This window comes from Myiozetetes cayanensis, unplaced genomic scaffold (genome assembly GCF_022539395.1).
Source record: "Myiozetetes cayanensis isolate MyiCay16 unplaced genomic scaffold, myiCay2020 scf15, whole genome shotgun sequence".
NCBI classification, from domain to species: Eukaryota; Metazoa; Chordata; class Aves; order Passeriformes; family Tyrannidae; genus Myiozetetes; species Myiozetetes cayanensis.
The window spans coordinates 14,158,206-14,183,736 of NW_026087159.1; the positions used below are offsets into that span (position 1 = coordinate 14,158,206).

The window sequence follows — 25,531 nt, forward strand, 5'->3', positions numbered from 1 at the left end:
GTTCCCAGAGGGCACTAAAGGAGGGGATTTTGGGGAAGGGCGGGGCAGGGCAGGGCCGCTCGGGGGCGGGGCCATGCAGGGGTGGGGCCGTTCAGGGGGCGGGGTCTTTCAAGGGGCGGGGCCATTATGGGGAGGGGCCGTCCGGGGGGCGGGGCCAGCCCCGTTTCCGTGTCCGGGTCGCGCCGCGATGTCGGACTCGGAGAGCGAGGAGGATGGGGACGGCGGCCGCGCCGAGCCCTTCTCCCTGGCCGGGTTCCTCTTCGGCAACATCAACGAGGCGGGGCAGCTGGAGGGGGACAGTGTCCTCGACAAGGTAGGGCCGTGTCGCTGCGGGAGGCGGGGTGCTCGGGGTGTACCGGGATGTACCGGGGTGAGCCAGGGTGAGCCGGGGTGCTCGGGGTGTACCGGGATGTGCCGGGGTGAACCAGAGTGCCCTGGGATGTACAGGGATGATCCAGAGTGCTCGGAGTGCACTGGGATGTGCTGGGGTGCTTGGGGTGCACCAGGAGGTACCGGAGTGTACCAGGAGGTACTGGGGTGACCCAGGGTGTACCGGGGTGCTCGGGGTGACCTGTAATGTACTAAGGTGAACCGGGATGTACAGGGATAACCCGGGCTATACCGGGGTGCTCGGGCTGAGCTGGGATGTACCGGAGTGACCTGGGGTGTACTGGGATGACCCAGGATGTACCGGGATGAACTGGGGTGACCCAGGGTGCTCGGGGTGACCTGGGGTGTACTGGGTGAACTGGGTTGTACCAGGATGAACTGGAGTGACCCAGGGTGTTCTGGGGTGCCTGGGGTAACCCAGGATGTACTGGGATGTTCGGGGTGGCCTGGTATGTGCTGGGGAGCTCAGGTTGTAGCTGGGTGCTCGAGGTGTATCTGGGTGTACCGGGGTGCTTGGAGCGATCCGGGATGCACCAGGATGACTCGGGGTGCTCAGGCTGTACTGGGGTGCTCAGGGTGTGCCAGAGTGTCCTGTGGTGTTTGGGGTGGGCTCCAGGACTGCACCCAGCTGGCCTGGCCTTGGCTGCTGGAGCCTGCCAGCTCTGGTCTCCCCAGGAATCCAAGAAGCACTTGGCGGGGCTGGGCGTGCTGGGACTGGGCAACCTGATCACTGAGATCACAGCCAGCGAGGAGGAGAGCCCGGAGAGCGAGGGAGCACACCTGGACGAGGAAGGTTTGGCACTGGGGTACCTGGGGTTAAAGAGCAGAGGGGGCTGCAGGGTCAGAGCTCTTGCTGGAGAGAAGGAAATGCACCTGGCTCATCAGGGTCTGCAGGGAATGTCATGGTGTTACCTGGTCAGAGGGTCTCTGTCAAAGGCCTTGCCTTCTCCTGCTTGCCAGACTGAATGCTTCAGTATCTCCTGATCAATTTTACACTTGCTTTAAGTTTTTTAAGTTTTTTATTTGTGTCTCCTCCTTCACAAGTAAGCCTGTGTTTGCCCCTGCGTTAGAGAAGCCTGTTTAACACAGTGATATAATGTCTCTTTCTTAACTTCTGAACTTGCTGATGGGTGTTCCTTGTGCTACAGTTGTTCACTTTCCAATCCTTAGGGGGAGTTCAAAGCTGTGGGAGTTCTGGTTAGAACGAGGGGAAAGGTACTCGGGTGGGAAACCGAGTTTTTTGTTCCTCCAAGTGAAGGAAGCAAAGGATTCACATGTACTTAGTGAAGTCTGCAGTTAGGAACATACATTGGGGTGAGGTTTTGTGTGACGAGGCTTCTCTTCTCCCTAGGCTGGGTGAAGAGCACGGAAGATGCTGTTGATTACTCAGACATCACCGAGGTGGCAGAGGACGAGAGCCGGCGGTACAAGCAGGCGATGGGCAGCCTGCAGCCAGCTCGAAGGCCAGGTAAAGGGGGGATCTAGTGCCTCTTGGAGCTACTCAAAGATAGAAATATGGTCCTGTTTCCTAAGAGAGTCACCTCAATTTCTTTCTTCTGTTTTACTTTTCTTTTTGTTGTTTGTTTTTTTCTGAGATGACTTTCTGCAGAAGGCACTTTGGTTCTTCTGTTGGTCCCAGGTATCACTGTCTGGCCTAGAAGAGACTTTCAAAGACATGCAGCTTTTCCCTTGGTGCAAATGCTAAATCTTTGCATATTCCTTAAAGCTGCCTTACCCTTAATCTTTCTGGTGGCATATTGTGGTTAGTGGGACACAAAGGTGAATGGGGTTTTTAACCACACTTTTCTTCTCTAGTAGCTTTATTTGCTCTGCAAAGTGTGAACAAAAGGAGGTGATAGCAGGATATATACATATATATTTTAAGTGCTTCAGGCATCTTTATGTCAGTTTATTTTTTTCCCTCCTTCTCACTCTTTCTTAAACTCCCATCTTACAAATGGGTTTGTGCAGGAAGCTGAACTGGTATGACTTTTGCATCTAGTTGCAAGATAAGAATGGTGTCCTTGCCATCAGGTTGGGACAGGTTTGAGATAGTATAAGTGGAAAGGGTGCCTGGTTTCCTTTTATTATCTGCTTAATAAGCAGTCCTGTCTCCTCCCTGATCAGACGAAGACGAGGACGATTACGATGCCGACTGTGAAGATATCGATTCCAAGCTGATGCCGCCGCCACCACCACCTCCAGTACCTGGGAAAAAAGAAGATGAAAAGGATGCAGCCGCCACTGGTGAGTGAGGGCTTTCTTCTTCTCTCTGGCAATGTGAGTGTCTGAAGGAAGCGAGGGCTGCTGTGCAGCAGGGACCACCCGTCATCCCAGCCCTGCCTGCAGGTGAGTGCTTGCCCTGAGGTGGGATGTTACAGGATTGTGTGAAAGGTGGGGTGAAGTTCTGTGTTGTTGAAATACCACTATTGACCATGAAACTGCTTTTTTTTTTTATCTCCTCCTCTCAGTTGTGGCTGGGCAATGCACCTGGAACACTTAGGATAAAATGAAAGGTTAAGCCAGAATGGTACTGCTTGCACCTGCAAAGGCTTAACTTTTGCATGAGTTGGTATAAACAGTAGATGTGGCATTATGGGGTTATGCTAGGGGAGAGGGAGGAGACCTGTTTTGTTTCTAAGGTGCTTGTTCTATTGTAGTATCTGAAGGTGGAGACGGTATCATTTTGCCCTCCATCATTGCTCCTTCCTCTGCTGCCTCCGACAAGGTGGATTTCAGCAGCAGCTCTGATTCTGAGTCAGAGATGGGACCTCAAGAAGCCAGGCAGGCAGAATCCAAGGAAGGCAAACTCACCCTTCCTCTTGCAGGAGTCATGCAGCGAGATGCTACCAAACAGTTGCCGAGTGTCACAGAGCTCTTCCCAGAATTTCGGCCAGGCAAGGTATTGTAAGAGATCCGTGGAGGAGATGTGTGTCATGTAAGCCCTCTAAGTGTGAATTGTACAGTGCTAAGGGTATGTACTAAATAATCACATATTCTTGCTCACTCAATACTTCCTCTAGTTTCTGTGTACTGTTGTTTCCAGGTTGCTTAATATTTAATGCTTTTCCTGCCATTTGCAGGCACCTCTTAAAAAGCATCCTGTAAGATCAGGATGTGAATGTTTTGCTGTTCTGTAAGACCACAGGCCTGTTGGTTTGATATTTTGCCAGATGATTAAAAACCAGTGCTGATCTGCCTGCTTTCTGACTTTTTTGGCAAATACTTGCTGCTTCTCTCCTGAGCTGGGTGTGCTTTTCCTGAAACAATTTGTGATCTGTATCATTTATTTAATTTTTCCCTCAAAACTCCTTTGAGTGTAAATCAGAAATCAGCTCAATAGCAAGTTGGCTGAAAGAATGCTTGGGTTTTGCACAAAGCAAATTCATTACCAGACTTTCCTAAGTGCTCCCAAATATAAAATGTGGTCAATGTATTTTGATAATTATTTTGAAAGTTTTAAAGCTGTGAAGAGGAGAGGAAAGGTAGGAGGAGAAGGAAGATGAAGATGAGCTTATAGCTGTCAAACAGGGAATATCAATAGGATGACTCTGTGCAAATCTTTGGTTCCAATTCCTGTTTCCTAAATGTTGGTTACAGAATAATGCTTTTCCTCTTTACAAGGGATCTTAGATTAAAAAACTTGTAAGTGCTTTAAAACTACCAATCATAACCATAGAAGGAGCACAAGAGGAAGTTTGTCATTAGTGCAGGTTTTGGAGGAATGCAGTATAGGGCAACTACATTATGAGGTGCTATGAAATAAAAATAAGGGTATTATTTCTGGACTCTGTTATTTATCTGTTTTCTTAAGAAATCTCTACTTTTATATAACTCTCTTTTAGCTTGTTCCTCTTGCTAATAATTTTATCAACTCTTCTTCAACCTCCCTCGGTCTTTCTGAAGATTGTGGATTGTTCAAAATGAAAATCAGTTATTTCCAGGTGGTATCTAACCACATGCCCAATATGTAAAGGCAGCCTTTCTTCTCTCTGAGTTTCTTTGCATTTGAGATTAAGAATACATCCATTTCTGTTTTTCCTCTAATCCTCTCGTTTTTTCCCGCTTTAGGTGCTGCGTTTCCTGCGTCTCTTTGGCCCCGGAAAGAACGTCCCGTCGGTCTGGAGAAGCGCCCGGAGGAAACGCAAGAAGAAGCATCGGGAGTTGGCCCAAGAAGTGCAGATACAGGAGGGTGAAGTTGTGGCTGAGAGTGGAGTGGAAGGAAAATCTCCTTGGGAGTATGAGTTTGCTGCTCCTCCGCCTCCTGAGCAGTGCCTTTCAGATGATGAGGTGGGATATGTGAGACTTAGAGAGGGTCACCAGCTGGTGCTGGGGGTAGTGGTGGATTGGACAGCCACTTGTAGAGGAAAGAGCTTTTCCCTCAGAACAGAACTGGAGAACAGGGTTGGCTTTATTCCAGCTGTGCAGCAGCTCTTCTCCAAATACTAGTCAGTGACTTCAGGTGATTGCTTCTTACTGACAAGGCTGCACCCGTGGTAAAGGATCAATAGGAGAGCTTATCCTCTTTGTGTCAAGAAGAAATCTCTGTGTTCTTGGAAGTCTTAAGTGCAGAACATTCTTAAGGCAGATAGTAAGGATGGCAAAGAACTTCTTAGGCTTTTCTTCTACAAGGATAAAGCTGGGAAACTTGGAAGGAAGAAACCTCTTAGTGACACTTTAGATAGAGCATCCATGTAACCATCCCCCCTTTGCTGTGCTCCAGATTACCATGATGGCACCCGTGGAGTCCAAGTTCTCCCAGTCGACTGGTGACATCGACAAAGTGACAGACACAAAGCCCAAGGTGGCAGAGTGGCGTTACGGCCCCGCACAGCTCTGGTATGACATGCTGGGCATCCCTGAGGATGGCAGTGGATTTGATTACGGTTTCAAGCTGAAGGAGAAGAGCGAGCAGGAGGTTAAAGGACACGCAGATGAGGGGGTGAGAGGGGAACTGAGGGGGTGTGTGTGGGGCTGGTGGACAGTTGTGCACCGTGCAAAATGAGACTTGGAATTTTCCTGCTTTAGTTTGAAAGAATGAAGTCAATTTGGGTCTTCCAGCAATTATTATTATTTCCTTCCAGGACTCGGAGTCAACGAAGGAGAAGGATGATCTGCTAGCTGATGAGCACTTCCTTATGGTGACACAGCTCCAGTGGGAAGATGATGTCATCTGGAATGGAGAGGATGTCAAGCACAAGGGGACTAAGACACAGCGTGCAAGTTTGGCAGGCTGGCTGCCATCGAGCATGACTAGAAATGCCACTGCATACAATGCCCAGCAAGGTAATCAGTGGTCTGGTACGAATTTTACTTGCTCAACTACAGCATGTAGTACAGTTGTACATGGGCAATTCCATGTCTCAAATGCAGAACATAATTCTTCCTGTCAGGGAATGCTTTTTGGCAAAATCACAGCTCTGCTCAGAATTCGGAGACTCTCAGTTTCTTTCCAAAACCAGAGTGGGTAACTTTTGTTAAAAAAACCCCAACCCAGACCAACTCTGGCTTTCTTCTCTCCACGTGGAATAGCTGAGCCTCCCACTCAAGCTAACCTTACTTCTGTTTTCCTTTTCCCTAGGTTTGAACCGCAGTGGCTCTTTGCTCAATTCACCAATTCCACTAGCACAGAAGCCCAGTGTAGCAGGAGTCCTGGGTCTAGCAAAGTGCAAAGAAAAGGCCCCTGAACAGCAAGGTAATGAGGATATCAGTCTTTTGCCCTCATTTCTGTGGTAGAAAGGCTACTTGTTTGCTCTGAAATTTCTAGAGACCTTATTTCATTCTTGGGGGTTGTGTTTCAGGTGTTGGTAAAGCTCAGACTTGGGGCTCTGCTTCCTCTTTGCTTCCAAGATGTGTTTTCTTTCACCTTTTTGAGGTCCTGCCTCAGAAAGCCCCTGAAAGATGGGGAAGGTTGAGGGAATAAGATGTGGGGATGGGCTCTGAAATAGCTTCCTGCCAAAGCTGTGTGTAAAACTCTCAAGGGTTCTACCTTGTGGTTGTTGCAGTTTCCCTGGATGAAGACAAGCCCTGGTACTCTATTTTCCCAATTGACAATGAAGAGCTGGTGTATGGTCGTTGGGAAGACAATATCATCTGGGATGATCAGGCAATGGAAACCTACTTGGATCCCCCCGTCTTGACACTTGATCCAAATGACGAAAACATAATTCTGGGTAGGTTTGTGGCATCCAGGGATTTGACTCAAATGGGAGAAGACAAGGGGAAGTGGAAGCCAAGGGTTTATAATCACACTGTAGTGGAAGTAAATGAACTGGGGCAATACTTAAGGCCTTCCTTTGCTCTGGCTTTTGAAGATAATTTGCAAGTAATCAAAGGCTTAAGCAGGAGGCAGCAACTCTAATAACTTTCAGTGGTGTGCTGTGTACTTCCAGCTCCCAAATTAAAATCACTAACGGGGAAGCAAAAATGAATGCCCTGAAACTTAAATTTAACTTAGCTCATCTGACTCATGGTGTGTTTTAGAAGTGACTGTCCTTATTTTCCTGGCGTGCATGTTGGTAAAGGAGTAAACCACAGACTAGCCCGTGCCATTCTCGTCATTGCTCGTGCTCAGAGCCTGAAGAAGCAGATTCCTTAAGCCTCTTTCAGACTGCACTAATGGCACAGGGAGCAGTGGAGTTGTGTAATACCACTCATCACTTTCATTGCTGCTGCAAACTGCTGCTGAGTTTGACTCGAATGTGATTTAATTTGAAATTTGAATGAATCCCTGAATAAGGATAAGCATATATTACTGTACTTTTTTATTTAGCCTGGGTTGCATTTTCTTCCTCAGGAAAGGGGGTTAGTTCTAAGAATTTGAATATGTGTTGATTGGAATGTTTTGGTATTGGCCAGCAACCCTGAAAATCAGTCTTAATTTGAGCTTGTTAAAGTCAAGACAAGCAGACTCACAGTGCTTTCTTTCCAAGACTGGAATACAGCACAGAATTGCAGATGTTTGTATAAATAGTAACAAAATGAACCCATAGTTATTTTGCATAGTGTGATCTGTGCACAGAATTGATAATAGCATTTACCAAGCCCTTGTCACCAGGCCCTGGGGATTCTATCCTTCAGAAATTGCTAACTTTTAAAATTCACACCGCTTTCCTGGAATTTTTCAGGAATCTCTTTTGGGTGAGGTGCAAAAAAAAGGGGAACAAGTGCCCTACAAAGTGAAATTGTTTGTGTTTTTAGAAATTCCTGATGAAAAGGAAGAAATGACTTTGAACTCTCCATCCAAGGAGAACAAGAAAGAATCTTCTCTAAAGAAGAGTCGAATCCTGTTGGGAAAAACAGGTGTCATCAAGGAAGAGCCACAGCAGGTCAGCATGAGCTTTGGCATCTTGCAGGCTGGGAATGATGAGGAAGGAGTGATTTTGGTTTGGTGTTTTTTTTCACACCTCTTTCTCTGTGTTTAAAATTGATCTAGAATATGTCTCAGCCAGAGGTGAAGGATCCCTGGAACCTCTCCAATGATGAGTTTTACTACCCCAAACAGCAGGGACTTCGAGGAACCTTTGGAGGCAACATCATTCAGGTAGTCTCAGGGAAGTTCACTTGGAGTAGGAGGTTTCAGTGACTTCTTCTAAAACCTCATCTGACTCCAGCATCTTCTGTAATGGGAAAACTGTGTGTAATTCCAAATGAACTTCTCTCCCACCCATAGGGATAAAGGCTTTACATTTAGTTCCTAGTTAACAAAAAGATCCTCTCATTGGGTACCAGTTGAAATAGTAAAATTAAATCCATCTCTTTACACAAAGAGAGTATTAAATGGGAAATACATGGCACTAAGCACGTCCTGTCTGAAGGCAGCGTGTGTGAAAAGTGAATTTCAGTGCACTGGTGTTACTGCTGCGATGCCTGCAGGTGTGGCTGGGTTCTGTTAGGTTAAGGTTTAACAGGGCAGGAGGATGATTTGGTTTGGAGATGATGCTTGTCACTGCTGACCCAGACCCTGTCCCTGTGCTAGCACTCCATCCCAGCCGTGGAGCTTCGCCAGCCGTTCTTTCCCACCCACATGGGTCCCATGAAGCTGCGGCAGTTCCATCGGCCCCCGCTGAAGAAATACTCCTTCGGGGCCCTGTCCCAGCCGGGGCCCCACGCCGTGCAGCCCCTGCTGAAGCACATCAAGAAGAAAGCCAAGGTAGGGTTGTTCCTGCGCCTCTGGTGTCTCCAGGGGCTCCCTGGGCTCGGCAGGTGCGTTGGATGTGCCTTGCCCTGCCCCTGTCCCGTCCCCGGCGCAGATGAGGGAGCAGGAGCGCCAGGCGTCCGGCGGGGGGGAGATGTTCTTCATGCGCACGCCGCAGGACCTCACCGGCAAGGATGGCGACCTCATCCTGGCCGAGTACAGCGAGGAGAACGCCCCTCTGATGATGCAGGTTGGCATGGCAACCAAGATTAAAAATTACTACAAAAGGGTGAGTATGCAGACCTGGCTGCTGGACAGCGATTTTTTTCCCTCTCTCTCTCTCTCTCTCTCTCTCTCTCTCTCCGAGTCCTAACTGCACCTTCATTGCACATTGCAGAAACCTGGCAAAGATCCAGGAGCTCCAGACTGTAAATATGGAGAGACTGTTTATTGTCACACTTCCCCATTCCTGGGTTCTCTGCATCCAGGCCAGTTACTGCAGGTGAGAAAAGCAAGCATGAGCTTACAGACTAAGTTGAATTCGGAGTGATAGGCAGAGTGCCTATTACATACCCTGTTTATTAAATCACAAATAATGCTCAGCTTCCAAAAAGACCAGATTCTTTTTTATTTCCAGTTTACACCTCTTTGTTTGCTGATAATAATTCAGTTCTTAGCTTTCTTTTAAAAAAAAAAAATCTGTGTTGTATGTTTTTTAAAATTGTTGTAGGAATGGCAGGAATTGCAGGAACTGAATCTTTGATGCTTTGCTTGGTAATGGCATTAGAAATGCTGTTAGAGATTACTGAGTGGAAGGCCAAAGCTGCTTGAATGTTGGGGAGCTCAGTAAACAGGTGTTGGAGGGCATAGAAAACATGGATTTATCATGGTCCAGGATCCATGAGCAAAATTTTACATGTACTTCCTGAGAACTGCACTGCTAGTTGTCTGTTTGATGCCAGTTCCACTCCTTGGTGCTGGTTTAAACTATTTTACCTTTAAATGCTGAACTCTGCTGCTTTCTCCTTTTCTGGTTAGGTTCTTGCAGCCTCCTGGGCAGAGTCTTCAGTCCTTGCTCCCTGCATAAACAAGGAGTTTTCTGAGTGCACATCTACATAGATTGTGATGTCAGTGATACCCTTGCAGCGAACCCTTTCTTCTTAGCTCTTTTTTTGTAGCTTGAATTACAGGAAATTTGATCAAAACTCGACTTTCAAACTTTATTTCTCTCAACAGGCATTTGAAAACAATCTTTTCCGGGCCCCTATTTATTTACACAAGATGCCTGAAACTGATTTTCTGATCATCCGGACACGCCAAGGATATTACATCCGAGAACTAGTGGATATTTTTGTAGTTGGTCAGGAGTGCCCACTTTATGAAGTTCCTGGTCCCAACTCTAAACGAGCCAACACCCATATCAGAGATTTCCTGCAGGTATGTGAGAAGAGACAGCTTGGGGATCTTTGGGGAAAGCCCATGGCACAGACCTCAGGTGGACAGCCTTGATTTGGGAAGCTCATTATCCTGCTATGACTCCCTTTGTTGCTTTCTTGAGCACTTCAAGAACTGGATATTAACTGTACATTTTGGTTGTCATTTAGCCAGTGATTTATAACATGCTGCTTCTGCTTAATTGCATCCTGACTGATAAGTATATGATAGAGGCTTTTTATTAAACAAAACAAAGGGTTACGAAATTACATAAAAGTGTAGGAAACTGAAGAAATCAGAATGAATTTGAAGTGGTTGTGCTGGATAAAATGACAGTTACATGGGTTTTACTAAGAGACAATTAAGGAATCTTTAAATTAAGAATCACAGTCCTATTACACAGCACAGAATTAAAGTTGCTTCATAGGCCTTTGCTGATTTCCTGGATCTTGTAGCAGTGAAGCTTTGGGACTGTCCATGAGCATTCAAATAGCTATCCCCAAACTCAGATTTTGGAGGAAAATCTCTAGTAATTTACTGTCAGTTTAATTCAGAACCGTAACTCAAGAGGTGTTTGCAGAGCAGGAAAATCCCTGCCGTTCACAGATGAACGTTCCTAATGTGACAACACAGAACTTCAAGTCAAACATTTCTTTTCCACCTCCTCAAAAATAGCTGAAAAACGTGGCTTGGAAAACTTTACAGAGTGAATTTGTGAGAAATTTTCTGCAGGAAGTCTGAAGCAGCCGCTGGGAACAGCGTTGCCTGTGCTGCCTCCGCGGGTTCGTCGCGTTTCCTCGGGCGCCACAGAAGGGTTTTGGTTTTGTTTTGTTTTGCAGGTCTTTATTTATCGCCTCTTCTGGAAGAGCAGGGACCGCCCTCGGAGGATCCGGATGGAGGACATCAAGAAGGCCTTTCCCTCCCACTCCGAGAGCAGCATCCGCAAGCGGCTCAAGCTTTGTGCCGATTTCAAGCGCACAGGTATTGGAACCTTCCTCTCGGTCAACCCTTTGGGCAGTGATTTACTCGTAAAATAACAATGCACAACACCAGCACATACACATTCCTTTCCCTCTGTGTGTGGCTGTGTTGTTTTGCAAGCATGTATGTGCAGATAAAAGCTTGTCCCGTCTTTGTGGGTCCAGCAGCGCTCTGAGAACCTGACTTTTGTCATTTTTGAATGTGCAGGACGTTAAGCAGATGGTAAGACAAAGCTTTTTAGGCCAGCCACGGGGAAAAGTAATTTGAGGTGAAGAAGTGAAAGGTGGGTTAAATGCTTTTGGAGTGTAGTTTATACATTGAATGAGCATGAATGTATGAGAACTTGCCTATATAACAGTTGCTGAGTTTAGAGGGCATTGATTTACACGGAGTGAAAAAACCTATCACTTTTAGTGGTCCTAAATGTCACAGATTTGTCATATTTGCTCCTTTTGCCAGCCTTGCAGCAGGGTACCAAATCCTGAAATACAGTTAGGGCTGTGATGGCATCCAGCACATGTGGGAAGCTCCTCAGTGTTTGACCTGTGCATTTTTCAGGGATGGACTCAAACTGGTGGGTTCTGAAGCCAGATTTCAGACTGCCAACAGAGGAGGAGATCAGAGCAATGGTGTCCCCAGAGCAGTGCTGTGCCTATTACAGCATGATTGCAGCTGAGCAGCGACTGAAGGTAAATGGTGCTGACAAGCAGTTCTGTGAAGGCTGAGGTAACTCCTGCCTAAAACTGTTTTTGCTGTGAAGTTGGCAAATCAGGTCCCTGGCTGTTGTGCAGCTTGCTAAGTTCTCTGCTGCATAAAAAGGGAGTTTAGTTCTTAAAGAGAGAGACACTCTGTTCTTACCACCTATTACTCGTGCACTGAATTAGCTCTTCTCAAAGGCAGCAAATGGAAGGTGCAAGAAAGGGCCTGAGTTTTTAGCTGGAGCTGTACAGCAGAAAGCAACCAGTCTGTGGCTGTGAGAGAGACTGATTATTTTTCTGGAGTTGAGTGCAGTATTTAGTTATGGAATTTGTGAAAACACTGGGCAGTTTGGCATCTGTGATACTGTGGGTCACAGTGAATCTTAGACACAACCATCTGTGGAAGTGTGCTTGTTGAGCATGACAAGTCTCCACAGAGGTGCTTTTAATTCTCTCTCCAGTAACCTTTTTAAGACTTCAAGTCCTCATTTTTTTCCCTAATATTTCTCTGCAGGATGCAGGTTACGGGGAGAAATCCTTCTTTGCACCAGAAGAGGAGAATGAAGAGGATTTCCAAATGAAGATTGATGATGAGGTACCAACATGAGTGATACATGAGTATGCTTGCCAATAGGTAAATCTGCATGGCCAGAGAGAAACGAGGCTTTTATATTGAAAGGACGTGTTTAAAGTAGGATTCAGTGGTTCAGAAGTTCTTGGCAGCTTTCCTGGGAACTTTGCTGCCAGCTTATACCTGTCTGTGGGGTATCTTTGGGGATCCTTCGTGCCAGGCCCTTGCAGGACTAGGCTTTTTGCCTCAAATGCCTTTTGTGAGTCAGCACTCTGGTTATTCACCGGAGTTTTATCGGGGCAAACCGAAGGATCAAGAAGTGGAATTCACTCTCATTAGGTCAGCTGAGAAGCTCTCAGTATGACTGGAGGAATCCACAATTAAAAGCCTGGAATTCCCCATGGATGTGGCAGGATTGTGATTGTTTCCCTCCTCGCTGGCAGGTGCGCACGGCTCCGTGGAACACCACGCGGGCCTTCATTGCTGCCATGAAGGGCAAGTGCCTCCTGGAAGTGACTGGTGTCGCAGATCCTACTGGTTGTGGTGAAGGCTTTTCTTATGTCAAGATTCCAAACAAACCGACCCAGCAGAAGGTAACAGTTCCCAAGGCCGGGCTGGCCGAGGAGCAATAACTGGAAAGTCACGTGGGAGGAATGGAGGGAAGAGAAAATAGCACATGAGCCCGGGAAAGGCTGCTATGTGATGACATGAATAGGCTGAATCTTTCTCTGAACAGGATGATAAAGAGCCTCAGCCAGTGAAGAAGACAGTGACTGGGACAGACGCTGATCTGCGCCGGCTTTCTCTCAAAAACGCCAAACAGCTTCTGCGTAAATTTGGAGTTCCTGAGGAGGAGGTGAGCGGGCACCTGGAGCAGGTTCCAGGCTTCACTCGTGGGTTTAGCAGCTGGTGGTGAAAGGGACATACAGGTTTCTGCTCTGCCCTGGTGTGGGAAGGAGCTGAGATCCACGGTCAGCTCCCTCAGGTGTGTCTGTGCCTTCCTGTTCCCAGATAAAGAAGCTGTCCCGGTGGGAGGTGATCGATGTGGTCCGTACGATGTCCACGGAGCAGGCTCGCTCAGGGGAAGGCCCTATGAGCAAATTTGCACGTGGCTCTCGGTTCTCTGTGGCAGAACATCAGGAGAGGTACAAAGAGGAGTGTCAGCGCATCTTTGATTTACAGAATAAGTAAGTTCTTATCTGATGTTCACAGCCTTGAACCCCACCCTGTCCCCACCTTACAAGTCCAGCACTGTGCGTGCCTGGGGCTCACTGATAGGTAGATGTTGATTCAGCTCTTTGGGCACACAAAATACAGCACTGAGAAAGAGGCCTTTGGCTGTTAAATAGAAACTCAGGGGTCAGACTTAATCCATCTTGCTCTCACAAACCTTTTGGAAAGGTAGAATAAGTTGCATAGTCTGCCACTTGTGATATTCTGCTGTTCCCCAGATCAGTAGTTGACCACCCTCTTTCCTTTCTTCCTTTTTTTCTCTTCCCTCTTTTTTTGTTCTGTTTTGTTATGAGCAGTTTGCCATCTCTGTCTTGGGTAGCAGCTACCAATTCTATGTCCTGTTCTTTAGAACTGCCAGAAGAATTTGTGTATTATTCCTTGTTCTGGCCCAGGACCTGAGAGTGGTGAGGGAATATAGTACTGTTGATGAAGAAGAGATCAACGTGTTGGAGAAGATGGGCTTGGAACAATTTGATTTTTTTGACCTGGGGATTACAAGGAGAACTGAGAAAGAAATATATCATGCCTGTTCTTGTAGTAGTGAATTGCAACATTCATTTTCAAGCTTTTGCATCATTTTTACCTTTGTGTTTCTAGGAAGGTTTCAGGCTGCTTTTTTTATGTTTTATTTGAGTGGGGGGCAACAGTGACTGACTTTCAAGGTGCCTCCTGTTTCAGGGTTCTGGAATCCACCGAGATCCTGTCAACAGACACAGACAGCAGCTCAGCTGAAGACAGTGACTTTGAAGAGATGGGCAAGAATATTGAGAACATGTTACAGAACAAGAAAACCAGTTCTCAGCTCTCTCGGGAAAGAGAAGAGCAGGAACGAAAGGAATTGCAGAGGATGCTTCTGGGAGAAGACAGTGGCAATGACAAAGAGAGGGGCAAAAAGGACAGGAGAGACAAAAAGGGGCTGTGTAAGTAACTGCAACCACCACAACTGTGCCTGGGAAGGGATGCAGAACCTCGTGTCAGGCTGGACAATGTCCTGACCTGGCCTCTCAAGAGAGTGTGGATTCCTTACTTACTCTGTTTATTTAGATATTCACTGCTGCATGCAGTGAACGCTTTTTTTTTCTTTGGGGTGGAGCTGTTTTTCAGTATTTTTCTCAAGATGTGTTCACAAATAGTTCCTGCAACCAGCTTATGGTTCTCTAATTGGGTCTTACGTGTAAACACAGCTCTGAATGTGAACAGATAGGCACAGCCTGCAGCTTGACAGCAGTGTCTGTTGCACCGTGGGCTCTGCCAGTGTCTTTGGGGGTAACTGGGCAGCTGCCAGCCTTGGATCTCCTGCAGATGTGTTTATTTTAAGTGCATTCCAGCAGAGAACTTGACATGTCCCCAACTGGCAGGTAAAATGCTTGACCTGTGAATGAACTTCTGTCTGTGTGACAGTGCTCATGACCACAGTTACTTGTTGCACGTGTGTGAGCAAAGCTGAGCTCTGTTGCATCTGGATTGATACTGTTGCCATTTATTCCCAGATTGGGAATAAATCACTAGTAGATAATTAATTACTGGAATGCTTTAGTAAGGGATATGTGGAAGACTTCCTGGTGATGTATCCAGTGTTACTTTGAACAAAACCTCTCATCCAAAATTATGAATAGTGCTGGAAGGGTTCTGTGGGCACATGAGGCAAGGCCTGCTCACTGGTTGGAATGCTCCTTGGAAAACTGGATAAGAGCTGACCATCAGTTTCTGCCAGTTTCTATGATGGAAACCACTATAATCTATCTTCAGGGCCATGTTGCAGTTGCCTTGCAAGTTGTCCTTAAATACCTGTGGGTCCTTGTTGGCTGTAGATGTTTCTTCTGGCTTTACAGTCCATGTGGATAATTCAGTGTTTTACTTTTGCTTCGCCTTTATCCACGTCGTGATAAGAGAACATGAACAAGCAAGGGGAAGACTTCTGTTGCTTGGGTTTCCCTTAATTTATGTCTTGGAAGTTTTCAAGCCAACACTTATCTGCTGTATTTAAACAACGGTGTTTCTACATGGGGGGCGAAAAAAAAAATCAAACAAAACGCTCTCTTGTGGCATCAGCTTCAGGAGCCTCAGCCAGCTCTCACAAGGATGATGACACTGCCTCTGTAACCAGCCTCAATTCCTCTGCCACTGGCCGGCGCCTCAAGATCTACCGCACGTTCCGAGACGAGGATGGGAAGGAATACGTGAGATGCGAGACGGTCCGGAAACCCGCGGTCATCGACGCCTACTGCCGGATACGGACCACCAAGGACGAAGAGTTCATGTAAGACCTTTGTGATCTCTTCTTTTCTTCCCCCTCTGTTTTTTTAACCCCCTTTTTAACTTGGCCTGTAGCCTGTTTGATTAATATTGTTTAAATGAAGGAATGTACAGCTGAGTGTGGAAGCTGGGCACTGTAATTGTGGAGAGAGAGAGATTTAATGGCTCTCCATCTGGAGGCTGTTATGAACTTTGTGCAGTGGTAGACCTGGCAGAGGAGTACCTGGTAAATCACCAGCGAGGCTGAAAAGCTGTATTTTTGTGTTTTTTTCCCCCCAGACGAAAGTTTGCTCTGTTTGATGAGCAGCACCGTGAGGAGATGCGGAAGGAGCGGCGCAGGATCCAGGAGCAGTTACGGCGCCTGAAACGGAACCAAGAGAAAGAGAAACTCAAGGGCCCTCCAGAAAAGAAGCCCAAGAAAATGAAAGAGCGTCCAGACTTGAAAGTAAGCACATCCATACGTAAAGCATGCCAGAAAGTCTTGGGGTACTGGAGAAGTTTCCCGTTCTAGTGATGTACTGAAGGTCTCATTAGGGTATTTTAATGATATTTTGGCTCTAAACTAGGAGCTCATGTATGGATTCTGATCTGTCACCTTCCTCATATTTTTGCAGCTGAAATGTGGAGCATGTGGTGCCATTGGGCATATGAGGACTAATAAGTTCTGCCCTCTCTACTACCAAACCAATGCTCCACCTTCCAATCCCGTTGCAATGACAGAGGAGCAGGAGGAAGAGCTGGAAAAAACAGTCATTCACAATGATAATGAAGAACTCATCAAAGTAGAAGGGACAAAAATTGTCCTGGGAAAACAGCTGATTGAGAGGTAAGGGAGGAAGCAGAGATACTGATGAACACTAAGAAAAACCAATTTAGAGCTTAATGCAGAACACTCATGTATATTCGTCACAGGAATAAAGTGACAGGGCTTTACATAAACTGTTACTGCAGAATTTTGATTGTGCATTTGGTATTAAGGCAGATGGAACCAGAGGCAATACTGGGGGACAAATGGTCTTGATTCACAAGAGGGCTGGAGAAAGTATTATGATTTTTTTCTTTGTCTCCAGTGCTGATGAGGTTCGCAGGAAATCACTGGTCCTGAAGTTTCCTAAACAGCAGCTCCCTCCAAAGAAGAAGCGGCGAGTGGGGACGACAGTTCACTGTGATTATCTGAATGTGAGTGGAGGTGTTACTGGGCTGATTGCAGCACCTCTGTTTCTCTTTGTACCAACTGGCCAGGTCCTGCCCAGTAAACCACTAAACTAAATGGCCTAGGATTTCTGGGAGTTTTTGCATCTGGTAACTGCCTCAATTTTTCTGCCTCTCACTTCTTCAGCGTCCCCACAAATCCATCCACCGGCGGCGAACAGACCCCATGGTGACGCTGTCATCCATCCTGGAGGGCATCATCAATGACATAAGGGATCTTCCTAATGTAAGTTTAAGCTGTGGCACCCAAACCCCTGTGTCTTAAGCAGTGTGGTTGAAGTGGGTTCTGTGTTGTAGACACCAGAATCGGGCCAGGCTTTTCTCAGGTGAGGGGTGTGCCAACCCCTGTCCCCCCTGCCCTGCACACACAGGTGGTGTGCAGTATTTCCTGAACTATCTCAGGATCTTTTTGGGATTAAAATACCTGTGTAGAAAGTAGCATTGGATAGTTTTGTGTGGACAAATATTCAAAGCTGGGCTGTGATTTTTTTTAAAACTTTTTTTTTTTTCCCAACAAAACCAGAACAAGACACATGCAATTTGATGGAGCAGTGTGTGAGGCTTTTTTTATACATGTGGCACTGGAGAAAATTTGTGCTTCGCTCCTTCTGACCGCATTTTACCAGAAACTTGCAATATCAAAAGATTAAATGGAAGATAGGAGTTGAAACGAGATTTTTAATGTCTAGTTTCTTGACTTCCGTGCTGCAACCAAAAATACCTTTGTTTAAAGGTTTTATACATCAGTGCCCCTTCAGCTGTGGAGGTTACACCGAGGTTGGCTGTGCTGGCACGGTGTTAATAAGCATTTGTTTCTTGTCATCCTCAGACATACCCCTTCCATACGCCTGTGAACCCCAAAGTTGTCAAGGATTATTACAAGATCATCACCCGGCCCATGGATTTGCAGACCCTGCGTGAAAACGTCCGGAAGAGGCAGTACCCGTCCCGGGAGGAGTTCAGGGAACACCTGGAGCTGATTGTGAAGAACAGTGCAACCTACAATGGTGAAAACACAGGGAAATTGTGTCCTGCCTGTCTCCTTTCCAGAGGGTGAAACGAAGCAAAACAGTGTTTTCATTCTTTGCAGAGTGAATCTTTCGATACAAATAGGAATAGTTCACACCTGTTGAGTGCAGGGCCTTGGAGGTGCAGCTTTGAGTAGGGTTTACTGCCATGATTTTGCATATTTTGGTCCTTAGTCGCTATAAATTTTTCCCCATTTGGGAAGATCAGGAAACTAGTTTAAAGAAATGAATGAAAGCTAGTTTAAAAAAAAAAAAAAAAAAGCATAGATTCTGCAGTAGAGCTTGTATCTGCTGGGGAAAAGTGCTGATTCATTGAGGGTCAGCTTTATTCTGACTGCTGATAGAAAGGTCTTCATCCAAAATGTATTAATTCAACAGTGAGTCTCCCTGGGCTGTGCAGCATTGTGGGTGACACTGGCAGCACTGGGTTTGTGTCTTTACTGCTTCCTTTATTATTTTGACAGCTAAATCCCTGATTTATCCTAATAAATAAGATTTATCTTTTCCTAGGTCTGCTGCAAACGCTTGCTTCCATGTCTGAGGAGTCCTGAAATTATTTAAAGCTGTGGGTTTTTGAATATTCCTTAAATGCCCACCTTGCCTTCCTTAGCAGTTCTGCTTCACTGACTGGATTTAGTCAGGGAAACAGAAATTTGGTGATTTGCACTGTGAATGTTTGGCAAAGGTGGAGGGCTTGGAGGCCAATCTTCCATTGGCACAGCTTTCCAAACCTTAACAGAATGTACACCAGTAGTGTGGATATTTGCTGCAAATAACCTTTTCTCATATAAAATCCGTACTAACCTTTAATAATTGTGGGTATTGAAAATAAAATATACTGGAGGATGTACTCCCAGCTGTGCTGGAAATACAGCCAGTGGTGCTCTGGGAGTAAAGGTGAAGTCATGTTGTGACATGGGCCTTTCTCATCAGGCTGTGCTTGCTGTGTGTGTTTGCAGGGCCAAAGCACTCCCTGACCCAGATTTCTCAGTCCATGCTGGACCTGTGTGATGAGAAGCTAAAGGAGGCAAGTCTTGTGAATGAGTTGTGATCAGAATGGTCAGGGCTGGCTGAACACTGAGGGTAGAGCATGTGTATAACAAAACACAGGCCTCTGGGGAGAGCAGTAGAAGATTAAGGGAACTCTTTTCTCCTGCCCCAGGAGGAATTTGAATTTTTACCATTTTAAACAGTTCCCATTGGAGTCTTTCTGAAAAAAATAGGTGCTTTTTTTTCCCTCTAGTTACTTCATCTTGTATATAGGCTTATATCCTGGCTATTATCCCCCCCCCATTATTTACAAGTGTCTTCATAAAAAGGTGATTGAGAGTCTCTCTGGGTCACAGTGTCATGATGTAACAGTTATTGGTTTAGGGTCAGCCACTGATGTTCCCCACTTTTATTGCAGAAGGAAGATAAACTGGCTCGATTAGAGAAAGCAATTAATCCCCTCCTGGATGATGATGATCAAGTGGCCTTTTCCTTCATTTTGGATAACATTGTCACTCAGAAGATGATGGCAGTTCCAGATGTACGTAGCTTGTAAACACTTTCCGTGTATTATGAAAGTTTTAATCAGTGGTGGAGACTTGCCTTATGACATTTGTAGCTGAAACTGTAAAAAATTCTACACAGAGGCTCTCTAAACCTGCCTGCTTTCTCTCTTTCAGTCTTGGCCGTTCCATCACCCAGTTAACAAGAAGTTTGTTCCTGATTACTACAAGGTGATTGCTAACCCGATGGATCTGGAGACCATCCGCAAGGTGTGTAGCCTGAGCTGTGCAGCCCCTTGACAGATGTTTAGGCTGGGTTACTGACTGGGTGACCAATCTCTTCCAGAATATCTCCAAACACAAGTACCAGAACAGAGAGACTTTCCTGGATGATGTTAACCTCATCCTTGCCAACAGCATCAAGTACAATGGTAGGTGGTGAAAATAAGGCTTCAGCTGCCTTTTGTGAATTAATTAATTCATCTGGGCACCTGTGCTGTCAAAGTGTGTCGAAGCCTGAAGCTGTGAATGATGAACTTGATGATTGTTTTCCTTTCTGCTGAGAAAAGACAGGCTTGAACCGTGACATTTTCACTGTCACATGAAGCTTTATTCACCACCTGGTGTAGAATGGGGCACTTACCTTTGGGGAGGATGTTCTACTTGTTCAGTACACATCTCTGCTTCAGTGATTTGTTCCTGGGGGTTTCCTTGAGACTGACAGGCTACAACCTTCCTGTGTCCTAAATCAATCATGCTTTCAATGCTGGAACAGACTGGTTGTGCTGTGTTAGCCGAGTGTGAACCCTGCTTTGTATTTCCCCTTACATCAGAAGGTGTTGGGATTCAGGAGCCTGTGAGAGCTGTGTAACCAAAACCAGGCAGCTGGAATTAAACAAAGATCAGAAACGCATAAAGAAATCTGTTTCTTCCTCCAGGGCCAGACAGTCAGTACACAAAAACAGCCCAGGAGATTGTGAACATCTGCTATCAGACTTTAGCTGAGGTACGTGGGCAACTTTACTGGGGTATTTTTTGGAAGTTTGAATTTTCTGTTCTGCAACCTCGGCGAGCTTTTTTTGTTCTCAGTACGACGAGCACCTGACTCAACTGGAGAGAGACATCTCCACTGCTAAGGAGGCAGCACTGGAGGAGGCAGATCTGGAGAGTCTTGATCCAATGACCCCTGGGCCCTACACCCCACAGGCAAGTGACCAAGCAAAGCTTTCCCTTTCGTTGCTTTAGTTTCACCTCATGGATGTTTGATCCTGAGGCTCCTCTTTGTTTATTGTTCTCCATCTGCCTGCAGCCTATCTGTTAGTAGAGTGCCTTGTTAGATGGTGTGCAAAGAGTTATTTTTTAAGAACAAGTGTGAGAAGTGGTTATGATGCTTCAGGGAGTGAGCTCTCTAGGACAGAAGCTGTAAAAGTGGTCTAAAGGTGAGCTCTGTAGTCAGGTCCAGCTGAGTGCTGGTTGGAAGGCTGTGCAAGTGTAACACTTGGAAACCCTTGGGAGATGAGCAGTGGAAAGGTAAGGAGAACGTGAGGAAAAGACATGGATAGTTTAGTGCTGGGAAGAAACCAAGGAGCTGTCTGGCGGTGGTGTTGTTGGAAAGGCTTATTGCTGAGTGAAGAAAAGGACTGATATGGTCAACAAAGTACAACTCTGCCTTCATTGCTGGGATTCTTTACATCTCTTTATTCCGGTTCTAATGGAAAATAACATTTTTTCATCGTCATCATTATTTACAGCAGACAGTTGTGTCAGGTATTTTGTATGTCTTGCAGACCAAGTTGGCAGCACAATTAATGCTGGGCTGCTTTTTCAATGTTTACAGTTTGGCAAAGTTTTGTAAGCTATTTAGGCTTTTTTTTTTAAAAAGTAATTCTTCTTATTTCGGGCTGTTTGGTTGTTTTTAACAAAACGTCAGTAAAAAACTTCCTCCAGGAATGAGAAGTTATTTCCTGAAAAATAGAATTGCCTTTGGAATTTGCCTAGTAAAGTAGGGCATGTCATCCCAGTGTCTGAGATGTGCCTTTTGCTTATTTGGAAAAACAGTTGAAGTTCGGTAAGCCTTGGGAAAGATCTCTGTGCTGATAACTGGATGGTAAAAATGCAGATGTTGTGCTACAGGAAGACAGAGCAAAGCTTTCTTTGTGTTGTTCGTCCCAATTGCAGAGCAGTAATTTTTCTATTCACTAACCACAGAATATTCTTTTCTTAGTCTTTATTCTGTATTAAACAAAAAAAAAAAGTTGGAGGAGAGGGAATAGCAGTAAAATGACCATGAAAATAAATGACCAGGAGAATGAAGAGGGTTAGGAGGCACGAGACTGAAGGAGGTACCAGAAAGGGGTGAGAGCTATTCTGAACAGTGCAGGCAAAGGGGAGCTGGCTGTGAGTAGTTCCAGCACTGTGGCCCAGGTGTCAGCCACAGCCCTGGCTGATGTCCCTCCTCAGAGCTGTTGCTGTTTGTGCTCCCCTTCAGATGCGCCAGGGGCGAGGAAGGCTGGGAGAGGAAGACTCTGACGTAGATATCGAAGGATTTGATGAGGATGATGATGGGAAGCCCAAGACTCCGGCCCCAGTGAGTATATTTACCGAAATCCCAGCCACAGTCTGCGTGCTGACTTGCCTGCTGTGTCTGCCACCCTGAGACACAGCGGTGCTCGTTCAGGCTCTGCAGTGCTGTTTGGAAATGTTGGCACTGTGAAAAGAGGGCGCATTTCAGAGTGGACAGCGTGGTAAATAATGCACATATGTTGTTGGATCTTCACCATCCCTGTTCTGTGTGACCCAGGAGGTGGAAGATGCGGATGGTGACCTTGCTGATGAGGAAGAAGGATCAGCCCAGCAGCCCCAGGCCAGTGTCCTCTATGAAGACTTGCTTATGTCTGATGGAGAGGATGATGATGATGGGAGTGATGAAGAGGGGGACAATCCTTTCTCATGTGAGTGTCCTTCTTTTATAAAAGGTTGAATAGGAACTGGTTGTTCGTTAACCCAGCTCATCTCACGCTTCCAGTCACAAAAACGTGCAGTATAGAGCACGGAGCATAATTGGGATACATAACGGGGTGGTTTAGTGGTCAAAAAGGCACACCAAAGGGGCAACATAAGAAAACTGGGTGAACATGAGTGGAACTGAAAACAAAAAGTGGAATAGGAGTTAACTCTAAGTACGGACACGAAAGAAAGCAGAGTTAAGACAAAATCTTGTTGATTGTATTTCATGAAGTGAAACTGCAAGTGGTTCTGAAAAGCCTGGGAGTAAGATTTGGTGTGCAGAGCCAGGAATGGGCAGTTTAGTAATAAAGCCCAACATTTATTTTGATATGAAGCAGGGTTGTTAAATGTTACTGTTAAAACAGTGTTATCAAGAACTGGAAGAGGGGTACAGAGGTTCCTTCAGATCGTTTGTTTTACTGCAGACTTGTCACACAGAAAAGCTTATAATGGCATTTAGCAATGACTTCTGACAATTATTAGGGGGGAATAAAGGGGAATTATTCTGAGTAGATAAGACAAAAGACTATTTGAGTAATGGTGGTAATGGGATTGCTTTGGAATAACATCAGAATTGGGCACTCAGTAAGTGGTATCACCTCCCAGATACCCTTCCCTGTCCCTGGTGGAGACACTGCGTTGTAAACATTCCCCACAGTCAGCACTGCAGCCTTTAAACAAAGACAGTGGGTGTGGAACAAACCTCTTATTTGTGACCAAACGCTGGTTTATTGCACAGCCATCCAGCTGAGTGAGAGTGGCAGCGACTCAGACGTGGAGCCCAATGCGGTGAGACCTAAACAGCCTCATGTTCTCCAAGAGAACACGAGGATGGGCATGGACAACGAGGAAAGCATGATGTCTTACGAAGGAGATGGTGGGGAGACATCTCACGTTATGGAGGACAGCAACATCAGGTAATTAGAGCTGAGAACCTTTTAAAAACAATTCTTAAAACCCCTTCCCTTCAAGTTTTTTGAAGTGTTCGTCATGAACAGCTGAAGAACATTGCACATCTTTTCTTTCTTTTGTGACTGTTTTTACTGTTGCACCCGTAATTACCGTAATTGCAATTTGTTACTTACTGCCTTGGTTCTGCTGCTAGATTTTCACTAATAAAATTGTTAGTTAAATTAAAAAAAAGGAAAAAAAAAGTAAGTTCCATCTTGTAAGTTAGATGATATCCTGTACACAGTGGTTTTTGAAAGCAGGGCAAATAAAGGTTTTTACAAGTTATCTGAAACTACAAGATGGATTTGAAGTTAAAAGATGATTTAGCTGATTGACTTTTTTTTTCCCCTTCTCTGAAAATCTCCTGACTTGAAACACAGCTGCTTCGTTGAAGTCCAGAAAAATAGGAATATGCATATTCTGTATTTTAGAAGGAGTTCCATTATTGGACAATTACAGCAATATCATCTTTAATTTTTTGCATTTGAGAGGATACCAACCTACTCTTCTTTCTCTGGGCATTCTGCAGTGTCAGTTATTTGATTCTCTGTTCTCTTTCTACTTGGGGAATTCAGTCCCTTAATGCTGTTATTGCTATTTGCCTAATTAATAACTGTACAGGTAATTGTGCTGGCAGGCAATGGTTAGTCCAGCAGGACCTTGACAGTAGTCAGCTGGAAATGCTGCAGAGGATGATGAGAACGGGCTGTCTGCCTTTCTGTCTGCAGTGAAGGTGACACACAGAAGGTGTTGGAGTGATCTGGTTTTCCTGCCCTGAGTGTATCAGAGTGGGGTGGGGATACTTGAATTTCCTCGGAGAACTGGTGTGGGTTTTTTTATTTTAGAAAGAACTGAAGCGCACAGCGGTTCTGAGTGCTCACAGCACTGCAAGCCAAGGGACTTTCTCAGGAGTTAAATACAGAATTGTTGGTACCAGCAGCTCGTTTGAAATCGCTCTCTTCTCTCTTCTAGTTACGGCAGCTACGAAGAACCAGACCCCAAATCCAATACGAGAGACACGAGCTTCAGCAGCATCGGAGGGTACGAGATCTCCGAAGAGGAGGAGGAGGAGGAACAGCAGCGCTCGGGGCCAAGCGTGTTAAGTCAGGTCCATCTGTCTGAGGATGAGGAAGACAGCGAGGACTTCCATTCCATCGCGGGAGACAGCGACCTGGACTCAGATGAATGAACTCCCTCTCCTGAGATGGTGATTGTCCTGGGCCACTCCTGGCTCCTGAATGTCTCTCGTCCCAGTTTGGTGTAAGGAACAGTGGAACGCGGACTGTGTTAACGAGCAGATTAATTTTTTTTCATATAATGTTTTAATTGGTTATAAAACATGTTTTGGGGTGGAGTGAACGGTGAAAAATAAGCTTTAGCCAAACGTGCTCTGCTGAAGCCTTGGCTTGTTGTAGCCTGGACCAGCTCCAGCATCCAGATCCAGTTCAGTCTTTATAGATGTAAAACAATTCCTCAGAAATACTGGCCAGTCAGACACATTCATGTCTGTCAGGAAAAAGAAAAGCCTGCTCAGAATAAAACACCTGCTGTTGATAAACAAGTATAAAGCGATTTTCACTTCATAAAGGGGAGGTTTCTCTTTGGGAGAACAAATCCAATGTCTTATGTCTCACCCCTGAGTGGTTTTGATAACTGCCTGCCTACTTTCGACACTTCCAAAACAGCTGCCCTACTTTTAAGTGGCAATTAGTTCCAGAAATGAGAATTTGGCAGTTTTGAGGCCAAATTCACCGGAGACCCCTCATTTTCAGCCAGCCGGGCACGCACGTGCAGGCCCCGGGGCTGTGTGCGGAGTCCCGGTGGTGTCGCTGGCAGAGCCCATGGAAATACACCCTGAACCGAGGCACAGACGCTTCTGCTGCCGTCCCTCTGCGCCCCGGTGAGGGAGTGCAGGTGTCCCCTTAGCTCTGATGGCCCCGGTGGGCTCCGGTGTCCCCGTAACCTCCGGTGTGCTTTTTAAAACCTCTGATGCCCCCATAACCCCTGGTGTCCCCATGGGCTCCGATCTCCCCCGTAAGCTGTGATGTCTTGGGGGGCTCTGATGCCTCGGTGGTCTCCGGTGTCCCCGCAAGCCCCGGTCCCCTCAGCGCTCCCGTCCCGGTGTCCCCGCAAGTCCCGGT

General features: G+C 46.0%; 1 protein-coding gene across 1 annotated transcript; it reads left to right on the forward strand.

Annotated features, from left to right (window-relative positions):
* Nucleotides 1–166: 166 nt before the first annotated feature.
* Nucleotides 167–24,958, forward strand: TAF1 (TATA-box binding protein associated factor 1). The gene is made up of 39 exons (XM_050310957.1): nucleotides 167–313; nucleotides 1,066–1,183; nucleotides 1,742–1,858; nucleotides 2,518–2,637; nucleotides 3,219–3,292; nucleotides 4,462–4,680; nucleotides 5,114–5,332; nucleotides 5,475–5,676; nucleotides 5,972–6,085; nucleotides 6,396–6,563; nucleotides 7,591–7,718; nucleotides 7,826–7,933; nucleotides 8,369–8,542; nucleotides 8,643–8,816; nucleotides 8,925–9,029; nucleotides 9,764–9,964; nucleotides 10,801–10,942; nucleotides 11,501–11,631; nucleotides 12,155–12,235; nucleotides 12,655–12,804; nucleotides 12,948–13,067; nucleotides 13,223–13,398; nucleotides 14,123–14,364; nucleotides 15,497–15,704; nucleotides 15,980–16,145; nucleotides 16,315–16,526; nucleotides 16,771–16,879; nucleotides 17,040–17,138; nucleotides 17,742–17,919; nucleotides 18,900–18,967; nucleotides 19,349–19,471; nucleotides 19,611–19,703; nucleotides 19,780–19,864; nucleotides 20,372–20,439; nucleotides 20,523–20,639; nucleotides 21,922–22,020; nucleotides 22,234–22,384; nucleotides 23,179–23,356; nucleotides 24,363–24,958. Exons 1-39 carry the CDS (start codon nucleotides 188–190, stop codon nucleotides 24,577–24,579), a joined length of 5,580 nt encoding a protein of 1,859 aa, XP_050166914.1. The 5' UTR covers nucleotides 167–187; the 3' UTR covers nucleotides 24,580–24,958.
* Nucleotides 24,959–25,531: the final 573 nt, after the last annotated feature.

Excerpts from the sequence above, each read along its gene's own strand:
- TAF1 (XM_050310957.1), top strand. The coding sequence starts at position 188 with ATGTCGGACTCGGAGAGCGAGGAGGATGGGGACGGCGGCCGCGCCGAG. Across the intron at positions 12,236-12,654 it reads AAATGAAGATTGATGATGAG|GTGCGCACGGCTCCGTGGAA; the intron begins GTACCAACATGA and ends CCTCGCTGGCAG. Across the intron at positions 20,440-20,522 it reads GCTATCAGACTTTAGCTGAG|TACGACGAGCACCTGACTCA; the intron begins GTACGTGGGCAA and ends TTTTGTTCTCAG.